The sequence below is a fragment of the Eleutherodactylus coqui genome, chromosome 2, assembly GCF_035609145.1.
Source record: "Eleutherodactylus coqui strain aEleCoq1 chromosome 2, aEleCoq1.hap1, whole genome shotgun sequence".
Lineage (NCBI taxonomy): Eukaryota > Metazoa > Chordata > Amphibia > Anura > Eleutherodactylidae > Eleutherodactylus > Eleutherodactylus coqui.
The window spans coordinates 69,545,570-69,559,095 of NC_089838.1; the positions used below are offsets into that span (position 1 = coordinate 69,545,570).

At 40.0% G+C, this 13,526-nt stretch overlaps 1 protein-coding gene across 2 annotated transcripts in view; it reads right to left on the bottom strand.

Annotated features, from left to right (window-relative positions):
* DOCK2 (dedicator of cytokinesis 2) overlaps positions 1–13,526 on the bottom strand; it is a 677,690-nt gene that overhangs the window by 116,179 nt on the left and 547,985 nt on the right. For both annotated transcript variants that reach the window (XM_066591098.1, XM_066591097.1), the window contains exons 30-32: positions 12,669–12,747; positions 2,657–2,757; positions 2,094–2,152 (exon numbers count right to left, since the gene is read on the bottom strand). In XM_066591098.1, the coding sequence (XP_066447195.1) occupies positions 2,094–2,152; positions 2,657–2,757; positions 12,669–12,747 (239 nt within the window). The remainder of the gene's footprint in view (positions 1–2,093; positions 2,153–2,656; positions 2,758–12,668; positions 12,748–13,526) is intronic.

Genomic DNA, 13,526 nt, shown 5'->3' on the forward strand with positions numbered 1-13,526 from the left:
TGTGTGCATTATCCCAAACATCAGAGAAAGATATTCTGTATCATAGCAAAGTCAAGATAATTGGCAGAACAGCTGCTGTGTTCCTGTGTTTTTAGTCCAATTAGTTATGCACTTTTTGTAAAAGGTTACAAAAACATGGTTTAATTCTTGGCAAGATTCCTTGTACCTACTATATGTTCAATTCAGAGACAATTCTGTAGTGAGATGGAGAGCCAAGTAATCTTAAGGCCCATTTACACAGAGCGATGATCGCTCAAAAATTGCTCAAACAACAGTTTGAGTGACAGTTTTAAGCAATCATTTTGCATAAACTATTAAGTAGCTACTCGGCTACTTAGTAGCTAATTAGCGTGCAAAGGAAGCCTTAGGTGAATACAGTTAATAGCTGGAGGGCTCTTATCTGCATTCAGTTCCATTGTTCTCCAGGTTAAGTAGCTAAAACAATACTATTAGCACTACTTGCAGAGAACTCAGCATGTGGTCCTGATAAGACCGCACAATGATTTTTAGGCTGGCTTGAATTAAACGATCAAGGAGCAGTGCATGAAAAGTGCACGATGGCCGCGCGTTTAGACGAAGCGATTATCGCTCGAAAGATAGCTTTAGAGCGAATGTTGAGCGATCATCGCTGCATCCAAATGGGCCTTTAGACAGACTCTGTTCCAGAGACACATACCACTGAGGTTTTTAGGAAGTATTTCATAAGCAACCAGACTGCTAGATATGTTATAGATGGTTACTTTGTATTATAGTTGATATGGTCCATTAAGTCCAACGTACAATGCTACAGTCCTCCAGAGGAAGGCAAAAACCCTTATGAGACAGGGGACTCATTTTAGATGGAAAATTCCTTCCCAACTCAAAATATGGCAATCAGAATAAATCTCCATATCAACAAAACAATTCACAAATTTGATACCCATAACTAGTGATATTAAATCTTTAAAGAAAGCCACCTAGACCTCTTGCAAACTTGTTCAATAAATCAACTATCATATTATACTGTGTGACAGAGAATTCCATAGCAGAGGCGTAACTTGAAGCTCCTGGGCCCCAATGTAAAACCTGTAACAGGGCCCCCAACTAGAATGCTTTATTCATAGTATTGGGCTCCCTATATGGAAAAGAGAGGCCTTATGGGCCACCTAAGACTCCTGGGCCCGGGGGCAACCACATTCCCTGCATCAACTATAGTTAGCCAGTGTTCTATAGTATCATTGCTCTTATAGGAAGGAATCCCCATCTATGATGATAGTGAAACATTTTGCCCTCAAAACATGGTGGGTGCCCCTCTGGTGCTTAAAACAAAGAGAACATCATATTGACAGTAAGGAATATTGCAGAATTAATCAGATTTTCTGAAAAATAAATGTTGGCAATGAAGCTTTATACATTTGGTAAATTTATTAATTGAGTATTCAAGATCTTGGATAAAAAAGAGACAAACACGTAAACTAGTTAGACTGTCTGAATGGAACCTGCTACCATGAAATAACTACATACAGTAAGTATGGATGGTGTTGGGATTTTATCTTTAGTGTATCATGCTTAACCTCCACCCACGCTGGCTATGATTATGGCAAACTACTGTATGCTTATGGCCACTTTCACATGGTACTACTTTGCTTCAACAATAGGAAGCCAAAACCAGGAGTTAAAAGGAAAAGGAAAAAGGATACAGAACAGATTTAGATATTTTCCGTATTTTGAATCCACTCCTGGTTTTGGTTTGCATTTACTGATACAAGAAACTGACCAAAATATGCATGTATGACTGTGGCTTTAGTCTTTCCTGTTGCGTGAAGCAATGCGTTGGCAACCCAGGTCACCCCAACACAAAACGTCTCCCTGCAACTCAAGCATTTACTGATATTTTGTTGTTTCTTTACACAGAATATTGGGAAAAAAAGTTGTATAATGCAAATGTCTACAGTATGCTTCTACATCATGCTATGTCCAACAATGCTGGATCCACATAAAGCTTTAGATATATGATTTTATTGCTACTTTCTGCATATCTCTGCCCAAGAACAACAGATTCTATTATGCTGCATATATTAAACTACTACATTGTTTGTCAGTGTCATACATACCAAGCTTGTACCACATATCACGTATTGCAAACCCTATCAGGCATCTCATGTCTTCATACCTGGACAGAAAGCATAGATGTCACAATTGATTGTCTTGGTAAGAGCATACCTGAAATAGGTTTACTAATCGTATACCAATAGGTCATGGAATGTAATACATGCAGATCTGACCTTGGATTACCCCTTCTGCATTGCAAATAGGTGAAATCCTTGGTAAATCTGGAAACAATGTGAAACAGGACGTGCTATGGATTTGAAACATACATGAATCAATACTGCATAATAAGCACCAGAGTATGAGCCCCAAAGATCAATTGTTTTCAGAAAGGAGAATAATCTCTTTGGTTTCGAAGGGTTAAAACAGAACCCCCTACCCTCATTATTTTACCTCCTACTTTTTTCGTGTTTAGTGGTTACACTGGGTTTCAATAGAGGCACATCCTGGTAGTGCCCACACGTATCGGTGCCTATGGCTTATTACACATCACAGAGCATCCTACTGAATGAGCCCAAGTGTCACTGCACCAAACCTGGTAATTTTAATTGAAAAACTCATCACTTACTTGTCCAAAATCTCATTGCGCTTGTCATGAGAGAAATTCTCCAGCTGTAGAGAATCCTGAATAATGAAAGCCACTGCCAGATGAAAATAATTGTTCCAAAGCTGGAAATTGGAAAACATAAACAGAATGTAAGTCAAGAAAAAAAGAGTTTTCATTAATTTATAAAGACCCTGAAATGTAGCAAAAAATGAATTCAGATTTTTCATATCCTGTCAAAAGAAAAACAAGATGTTTACCAAATATCTGCTGGAGCAAAACAACGAAATCCAGGAAGAGTTTAAAGAGCAATAAACTGCAGATTATTGCTTAATATTATTGACCTTTTATATTTTCATTAGTTTTGCAGCATAAATGTCAAAGAAATACTTGAAGTTATGACAACTGGTGCTGCTTAAACAATAAGATTATCAATTTGATTGCTGGATTGTGTTATCAAAGATAGCAGCGAACTACTTGAATGGGTGAAGGCAACAAATTCGGAAAATCTTCACCTTTTAGAAGGTGTGATAAACAATTTACACAACTTCTTTGACTCTGAACTACATCAGCTATGCTCTCTGCAGTAGGGGTCATCAAGTGTGTCTTTGACCTCATCTGACTGACTACGTTTTTTGGTTGTGACCCCTCGGTACCTTGTCTGGGTTTTTAACTTTCTCTCTTACCGGACCTTGGCATGTTTGACTGCTTTTTATAGTTTGTGCCCTCTTATACAGCAATTTTGGTCTATGCCAGTGCTACCTGACTCCAGTTCTCAGGGCACCCCACCCCGACAGGTGTTTTCTGGATTTCCTCCAGTGATGTAATTATTGTCAGTGCCTTAGAATTTGCCACAGATGTTCTTAACGTAAGATGACGTAACATGACCTATTGGGGGTTCCTTTAGGACTGGAGCTGGGAAACACTGGTCAAGGCACAGTACCTCTAGGTTTCGACTCTGACTAGGTATTGACTATAATTTTGCTATATCCTTCGGTGCTGCACCAAATGACTAATCCAGACATGATTAGAAGATTATTAGACTGTATATCTAACTTGCTAAGATCTAGACTAGTACCGCTATTTCCCAAACTCCAGTTGTCATGACCCCCTAATAGGTCAGGTGTTCAAGATTACCATAGTATAGCCCAAATTATGTAATTATTGTCGGTGCCTCAGACATTGCCATAGGTGTTCTCTCTAGAGGATATCCTCGAAGCATGACCTGTTGGGGGTCATGAGGACAGGAGATAGGAAAATCTGATCTACACTAAGAAAAACTTTAAGGCTAGAGCTATAGGGAGAATTTTGTAGTGCTGCTAAATGACCTTAAGGGAGTGAACGGGGATAATTGTTATTTAAAGCTGTTCACTAGGCTGTACAAAAATAAAAGCAGCAATATGCATCTCACCAGCTCTCCTACCGCTCACGTTGCAAACCAATATACTATAAATGTTGCTTTATGCAGAACTTTCTGTGACTGAACATCCATTCCTATCATAAGCTATGAACAGGGTTGTTTTTGCAGCATGTGTAAGGAATTCTGCAAACCCAATCTTGCAACAAATCTGCTACATGCAAACAAAACCTTACAGATTTTCAACAATCAGTAATCACTATTATCTAAATATTGAATTTTTTTGTCAATAAATAAGTAATGCAGACAAAATGTATTCTAATTTATGGAAAAAGGAACTTGCATTCCACAGAAGGCATGAGCATTAAAATGCTTTATTTAGAGCAGGCGCAGGTATCTTGTACCTATCTGCCAGGCAGCACTCAGCTCGCTGAACGCATTATTTGCATAAGCAGGTTTAATTGATCATATAACATTTGCCTATTACTGAAAATGTCTCATCATTATAGACATTGGCTGCAATTCTAACAACAGCTGCAAAAAAATTGATGATATGGAATGTAGATTTGCAAGCTTGTACATCCCCAGGCCCAGTAATGTCTTTTTGTTCGAGACATCGTAGAATATTCAACTACATTTCACAAACATAAACCAAACTGTTCTTCTCATCATGTTCAACAAAGAATATTGAAATAACACTGGTAAATAAACCGTACAAAATAGCGCACAAACAAAATGACACAGGTAATTGTATTGAATGCACAAAATAGAAAATTGTTATGTGCTTTGTTCTGCTCACAGGTGTCGTGTGGGTACTTGTTCTCTACATTTAATGCCTAGGGTTCACTTGAAGTGTTTTCCAGTTTGATATAAGTGAAAGTGAGCATTTCAAGGCCTCGTTCACATGACATTTAACGTGTAGGACTTCCAAAGCATTCTACAAATTGCTAAAATGACGTGAATTTCACTGTAAATGTGGGTGGGGAAACTGCGGCAAAATGACACCGTATGAATGGGAACTACGCACATGTAGGTAGGGCGACTACCGAATGTTTCTTAGAAATAACTGTTTTCCTGTACCACACTGTCTTCTGTAATTGCTACAAAGTGATTCCCCAATATTGTGCTATGGTGCATTGTTGGTATGATGGCACAATACAAATATCCTATAATAATGACAATTTGAAGCTTGAAAAATATATAAAAGTGCTACTGGTATCACCTACCATTTCTAATGTGGCAGATGTGCCTGGGTAAGACTGCTATCATTGCATGCTATGTATGCAGGGTCGTTTTTATAATTCATGCAGTCCTAGACATGTTTAGTGTTCACACCCCCTATTGGTGAGTCAGGATATACCTGCCACTTTACATACCTGTCAGGCAAACAGCTCTTAGGAAAGCCTGCAGACGGCTGGGTCAGATCCCACTGCGAGAATTCTCGCAGCGGGGCCAGACCCGAGCCCCTGCATGGACCAGAGCGGAGTTCACCTCTCCCGCGGCTCTGGCTCTTCGATGTGCCATCTGCCAGCCAGCTGGCGCATGCGCAGAGCGGAGCGGCCCTGCAGAAAAATAGAGCATGCCGCGATTCGTTTTCCGCGCGTGATTTTGCGCGGACAAATCACGGCCGTCTGCCTAGGATTGCATTTTCTAATGCAATCGTATGGCAGCAGCCACGGGTGGAAATTCTGCGCCACTGAATGTCCGCCCGTGTGCAGGGGGCCAAAGACAGCTATTGCTAATGACTACCCCACATGCTCAGCTAAGAGTGCATAGGTTTTCATTGGGGGAGATTGTTGGCCTTTCATTCAGACCATAAAATCATCGTTGGTCTGCCTCTGCCTAAGTAAATAGGCAGTCGTTTATCTATGAACGCCTGCTTGTTTACTGCGAATGGAAGCAGGTGTGCTGGAATGATCCCCGGCCCGGTTCACCTCCTTTCACTGAGTGATGATTGCTCCTGTGTAAAAGTACAAGAGCGCTCATTGCTTGGACGGTCATCCCGACAATTGTCCTGTGTAGAAGTGGCTTTAGACAGCTGATAGATGTCTGTGGCAGAGGCTCAGCTCTCACAGGAATATATATATATATATATAAATATATATATATATACACACCCAAAACTCCCCAAAAAGTTGGAATGCTGTGTCAAATGTAAATAAATGTAAATAAAAAAAATGACTGCAGAGATTTGGAAACCTTATATGACCATATACTATTCACAATAGAACATAGAACACGTATCAGAAGGTGAAAGTGAGACACTTTGACATTTCATAAAAAAATTGATGGTAGCAACACATCTCACAGAAGTTGGCCCAGGCCCATGTCTACCATTATGTAGCATTCCCTCTTCTTTTTAAAACAGTCTGTAAACATCTGCGAAGTGAAGAGACCAATTGCTGGAGAGGAATGTTGTCCTGTTCTTCTGGATTCTAGCTACTCAACAGTGCTGGGTCTTCTTTGCTGGATGTTTCCTTTCATAAAATGTTTTCTATTGGGGGAATGTCTGGACTGCAGGCAGCCCCTTGGCCTTGTCCCCTGTGCACATGAATTACTCCAGATTCTCTGAGTCTGCTGATGATATTATGTACTGTAGATGGGGGATATTCAAAGTCTTCACAATTTTATGTTGATGAAACTTTTTTCTGAAATTGTTCCACAATTTTTAGACACAGTTGGTGAACCTCTGACCATCTTTGCTTCTGAGAGAATCTGCCTTTTTAACATGCTCTTTTTATACACAGTCATGTGACTTAGTAGAAAATTGACCCTCTAGCTATTTTTCATTAGTATCATTTACCTTTCTAGCCTATTGTTACCCCTCATGTTTGTGGGATGTATTGTTGTCAACAATTTGTAAATTAATTTTTATTCTAAGGGAAATGGAAAAATTGCTCAATTTCATCTTCTGATATGTGATCCATTGTGAAAAAATTTGGTTACATGACATTTCCATTACATTTTTGTTTTCTGTACATTTATTTTCATGTTACACAGCATCACAACTTTTTTGGAATTGAGGATGCATATCTTTGTACCGTATAAACTCGAGTATAAGGGTGCCTACCCACTTGCGATTTTTTTTCCTGCGATGTTTTGCGTTTTTTCTCAAAAGCAATTAGTATAGAATGTGTTCTTGTCCATCTGGGTTTTTTTTTCCGTTTCGTGGGATTTTTTCACATAGGAACTGTCAGTTGCATATGTCTCCTTATTTTTCTCTTAATGCACCCATGATTGTCAATGGAGGGCTGCAAAAAATGCGCAAAAAACGCCATAAAAAACGCGCAAAAAACACGTGAAAATGCCGCGTTTTTCACACGCGAAAATCGGCAACGCAAGTGGATAGGCGCCCTAAGCCAAGATTTTCAGCAAATTTTCTTACTCGAGTGATGTAAAAAAAACAAACATAAAAACCCTGCAATACTCACCTCCCGGACGGGAGTATAAGCCGTCCCAAGTATAAGCCGAGTCAATAATTTTTAGCACAAAAAATTGGCAAAACTTACTGACTCGAGTATAAGCCTGGCTATACTCAAGTATATACTAGGTCAAAAAAAATGCAATACTCATCTCCCAGCCGGTGTCTGTGTCCCCGTCGCGATTATCTTCCTTAGCGGTGTGGCAAGCTGCTTCAGACTTCTCCCTGCTGTCATCTCCCTGCTCGGTTTTGAATTCCCCCGCCGTCAGCGCTGTGTGAGGAAGCGCTGTGATTGCATCGAGCTCCAGCCAATCACAGCAAGTGCTCGATCATTCACAGCCACTCAGTGAATGACATCACTGAATGGCTGTGATTGGATTATTGAGAGCAGGCTGTGGTTGGCTGGCGCTCGATCCAATCACAGCACTGACAGCAGGGGAATTCAAAGCCGAGCAAGGAGATGACAGTGGAAGAATTCTCAAGCATCTTGCCGCTATTGGAAAAAAATGGATCTATCAAAAACAGCATAAAGTAGACATACAATTGTATCCCATTTTTTGTAGTAAAGTGTACTTCTATATATTTGAAAACATGGTATAAATCTCGTCAATGTTACATTTTGAAAATACGGAAAAAAACCCTTAAGAAAATCAAATGTTAAAAAATGCTCAATAAACTAAAGCAGTATTCCCATCACCGCAAGTTATTCCCTATTCAAATGAGAGGAAATAACTTGTTGATCAGTGGGAGACCAATTACTGGGCAGACCCAGATTCTGAAATTTCAGCTGTGGTGCATCCTGAAGCTCTGACAGCAGAGACCGTGCATGTGCACCTTTATTCTATTCCCCTCAATAGGACCACCAGAGATAGCTGAGTTCAAGTGCTTGACTATCTCTTGTGATGCCACTGAAGTGAATGGAGCAGAGGCATGCATTCACCACCTTTGATGCTACAACTTTGGGATACACCAAGGCTGAAACTTGATGTGTGTCCCAGTGTTGATACGCCCACCGTCTTTTGGGGTAACTAGCTGTGACAGGAATAACCCTATAATAAGTTAGAAACAATTCTCACCAATTACCATCTCTAATTTCATTAGTGCACAATATTTCATTATCAAAACATGTGGGCAATTATGTCTACAAATGCTCATCCTGTAACCTCTTGATCTAATGATTTTCCAACAATAATTAAATCTCCCAGTTTCATAGCATTGGGAATCCAGAGGCCAATTCCTGGCAGTGAATAACTAATTAACTAAAAGGTAGGGCAGGATGTTTCCAAAGACAATACTGAACTGTGTCTTTGCAGGTCTTCAATGATCTCTCTTATTGAAACATTGGGCGTGAATAGTGCTAACGATCAGCGTCATCCATGGCCAAAAAGAACCTACACATTCATTGTATTCATTTTATTCTACGTGACTGCGTGCCTAGAAATTCAAGTGTGGATAATTTTAATGTGTCTACTGAACTTTATAGTTTAAAGGACAGCACTGCCTATTAGATTGTGCAAATAATCAAGAAGAATAATGGCCCTGCAATTGTTTGTCAGCTTACAGTTCCAATCGTTTTATTTCTTGGCATAGTAAATTAGCAAAAAGCACACAGGATGCCAAGTTTGTCTGCATTTCAATTAGTTTTCAATTTTGTGTGTCACTGGCAGTTCTGGACCCATTGACAACTCAAAGGCAAATCTGACAGGCAATCTAACATCCAATGAAATCTGCCAACATTAAACAGTTACTAGTGTCAAACAAATTTTGTGAATTTGCAATTGGATAACTTCATCGGATAAGAACTTACAGATTAAAATACCCTTTGGCTGGTTTCCCTCTGGGTGCTTTTGTAGCATTTATGCAAAACATTATTTTTTACTTCAAACAATAGCAGCGAGTGAATAGGAAAACTTGATTTTCCATTCACCGCATTTTTTATTTGGCGATAGTTCAAGCATGTTCTGGGTGCAGTGTTATTGGAAGGGTTGTTACCATTGGCTTTAATGCTGAGAAAAACACAAGAATAAATACTTTGAGACCCTACAGTATGGCGGCTAAGGTGTTAAAGTGCTACAACATAAAAGGAAAATGATAGGGAGTACTCGGAGAACACGGAGTGCTATACAACATTATCAATCTTTGCCAGTACCAATGATATTGAAGTACGGTACTTTAGTGGTTAGACTATCTGTAATAAACTCTAGCAATGTCTCTTCTTCCCGGCTGACCTTTCTGCTCTGACCTTGGTAATGAACAATCCAGCATGCCGGGCAGTACAGTCAAAATACAGATCCCAATATAGAAATGTCCCGATTACTATTCACTTGCCAGTTATAGTGATTACGGTCTAGAATACATTTTAAGCCTGTGTATTTGAACTAAATTGTTACCCGTCTGTATTACTGCCGGTGCCCCCTCCGTAACTTGCCTAGCTGCTCATGATTTCTGTGTTTTGACCTTGGCTTGGCTTTTCAAACAATTCTGAATTATTCCTGCCGTTGAATATTATAGCTTGTCTCTGCTTATGTTTTGTGCCATTTTATTCTTTCTCTTGTCTCAGTTCTATGCACATTATCCAGAGCAATACCTATTGGACAACTAAAGCACACTGAAATCCTGGGACTAACAGAGTACAAAGACTCTAAACAAAGTCAAAGGAAAATGACAAATACATTATATGCACCCCAAAAGTCAGATCCGTTAAGGTACAGTGCACTTACTCAAATAATTCCTACTCCCACACACTTTAATGGACAATGACTGCACATACAAAGACACTTCTTCACAGGGAATGGAAATCAAACTCCCATCTATCAGGCTTTTATGGGACAGATACACATAAGATTCATTCCACCATTACTTTAGATCCAATTTGGTTAAGGACTGTAGTTTTACATAAAACCAATACTATATCACAGCATGCTAACAAAACCCTAACTTATCCTAAAACTTTTCATGGTTCAGCAACATGTCAAATGTAATGTATAATTTTGCAAGGCTACAAGCAGACTATTTAGGCCCTTTTACATGGGACAACTGCCAGGCGCAGAAGCGATAATCGCTTCTACACAAAAGTGATCATCGCACAGTGAATGAAGGTGGAGCAGGCCGTAGATCACTCCGGCTGCCCATCTCTACTTGCAGAAAACAGGTAGTCATTCATAGATGGATGTCTGCGTGTTTGCACAGGCTGATCCATTATTTCATTTTTATGCCTGCATGATCCGAATGACAAATGAATTATCATTCGTTGTTCCGATTGTGTAGACATTTACAATGGAAGATTATCATTCAGATTCCTGTGATCTAGTGATAATCTGAACAATAATTGTTCACTGTAAAAGGGCCCCTTAGGGCTCTTACCCACTGGCGATACGACTTCCCTGTGATGTGAGAGTGAGTGAAAATGCATGATTTTCAATGGTTTAATTCTCATTATTTTCACTCTAACTTTGCATTGTAAAGAGGAATATGCAATATCACCCATTGGTTTCAATGGGGCCAGCAGCAGCAGCACTGGCCCCATTGAAATCAATAGGAGAAGTAAGGGGTGGAGCTAGCAGGTTCTGCCCGCTAGCCCCACCCCTTAATTGGTTAGAGGGAGATTACTAATATAACCCCTCTAGCCCTGCCCTCTCAAGCCCCGTCCCCGCTCTCAGGGAAACCCACTACCCCGCCCCTATCCCTCCACATATGGGGAGATATGTCAGAGATCCCCTGTAGCTCCACCCCCCTCCCTATCTCCTCTCCTATAGCTATTGTGTAGAGTCACCATTATGAAAGACTTTATATACTTGTCTATGATTGTTTGATAACCTAAGACATTTCCTAATCTGATATTAAGGTTTTCTTAAGGGTGGTCCTTCTCTGAAAAAACAGAATTTTAGTGTAAAAAAAAAATAATAATAATGCACACATTCTCCTCAATGGAGCCGCGGCTGCTGCCGGCAGCTCCATTGAAGACAGTATTCTGCCAGCACCCCTGAATTGTTTTTCAGGGAAGAGCTTTATATATAAGCTCTTCCCTGAAAAACAAGAATTTTAGGGTAAAAAATAAAAAAATACTTACCTGTTTGCCGCTGTCATGTCCACACGGGGATGAAGAACACATCTGCCGCATGCAGCAGATGTTTCCTTCATCCCCGCGGGGAAAAATAATTCCTTGCTGCACCTGTCACATCTGTGGCAGATGCAGCAAAGGAATTCCTTTATCCCTGCGGGAAATAAAGACTTCCGTACCACAGCTGTCACAGATGACAGCTGCAGTAGGGGATCCAGCTGCTGGCATCCTATAATTGTTTTCAGGGAAGGGCTTCAAATATAAGCCCTTTCCTGAAAAACATCAAAAAATGGTGATAAAAAAAAAACAAAAAACACATACTCACCTTTCTTCAGCTGCCAGGGCTCAGCCGCGTCCAGCCGGCTCTTCTCCCTGCACTGCCCTGAGGAGTATTTAGCAGGCGGGGATTTAGAATCCCTGAGCCCCGGCAGCTGAAGAAAGGTGAGTATGTGTTTTGTTTTGTTTTTTTATCACCATTTTTTCATGTTTTTCAGGAAGGGCCTTATATTTAAAGCCCTTCCCTGAAAAACAATGACAGGATGCTGGCAGTTGGATCCCGTACCGCAGCTGTCATCTGTGACAGCTGTGGTAGGGAACTCTTTGTTCCCCGCAGGGATGAAGAATTCCTTTGATGCATCTGTCACAGATGTGGCAGGTGCAGCAGGGAATTATTTTTTCATGTGTTCTTTATTCCCGTGGGGACACGGCAGTGGCGGACAGGTAAGTATTTTTTTTTACTCTAAAATTCTTGTTTTTCAGGGAAGAGCTTTTATGTGAAGCTCTTCCCTGAAAAACAATTACAGGGTGCCGGCAGACCATTGTCTTCAATGCATTCCCTATGGTGCACGCATGTCCTATCTTTACTGGCACGTACCTGTAAAACACGGACATGTGCACACACCATAGGGAATGCATTGTTGTTAATAGAAGCGTGTTCTTGTGCATGCGTATACACGTACAAAGACACGCTGGTGTGAAGTCACCCTAATGCTGAATTTAATAATTTTTACTGTAATTTTTTAAAAAGTCCATTAAGAAATTCTTACTAAAAATTGCAGAAGTAATTTACTACAGATGAAAATACTGAAGCTTGTGGAAAAGTTTATTCACCCTATGACTTTATAATTCTGTCAAAATTTGAAACTTCTGTAGTTTATCGAGTATATGATCAAAATACATGTATACAATATTACTGTACCTGCACTTCAAAATTCATGTTTTCTAGAAATTTCTGGTTCATGGTTCTGGTAAACTTGTCAATCGCTCTCAAGAAAACCCTACAAAACAAAAGGAAGCATGTATTTAATATTAATGTATATATAAAAGTGCACAGAGTATGTTTACTGTCAGAGGAGAGCACAGAAATCATAAGGGCCCATAGCAAGACTTATGAATGGGGCACCAAGAGCTCTGATACAAGACAGTGCTGATACGTCCTTGGCTTTGTGATCTTCATTTGGTTTCACATCAATGACAGTTCTATAATTTGAAAGCTCAATGTTTGCAGTCCAGGGTTATTACAAATGTTCTTCCCAAATGGAAACACTCATAACTCACATTTAATGACACTCAGATACATAGTAAGATGTCCTTGTTTTTCATAGCAACCAATCACAGCACAGTTTTCATATCTCACGCTGCTGAGGTAAAATGTAAGTTGTGCTGTGATTGGTTGTGATAGTTTTGCTAAATATGGCCCCCCAAAAATTTATTATGCCTTATGGGATATGAGACAAAATGGCTGTCAAGACAGGAGAGCATTTTGTGTCCTTGATTTTCACTGCTACTAGTCTGTTATGTCATTTTTTTAACACAGTTTTGGTGGAGATCCACCCAGTGGGCACACAATTTGTAAGTGGTACTCCAAATGTAAGGAAAAAGGTTGCATCTGTATGCAAAAGTCACCCGTCCGTCCATCAGTAAACGTGGAAACAGTGGAGAATGTCCGTGCAGATTTCACACAAATTCTTCAGAAATCCACCATTAGAGCAAGCAGAGAATTGGACATCCTGCAGCCGACTGTGTGGAGGATTCTACGAAAACATTTGTGATGTTA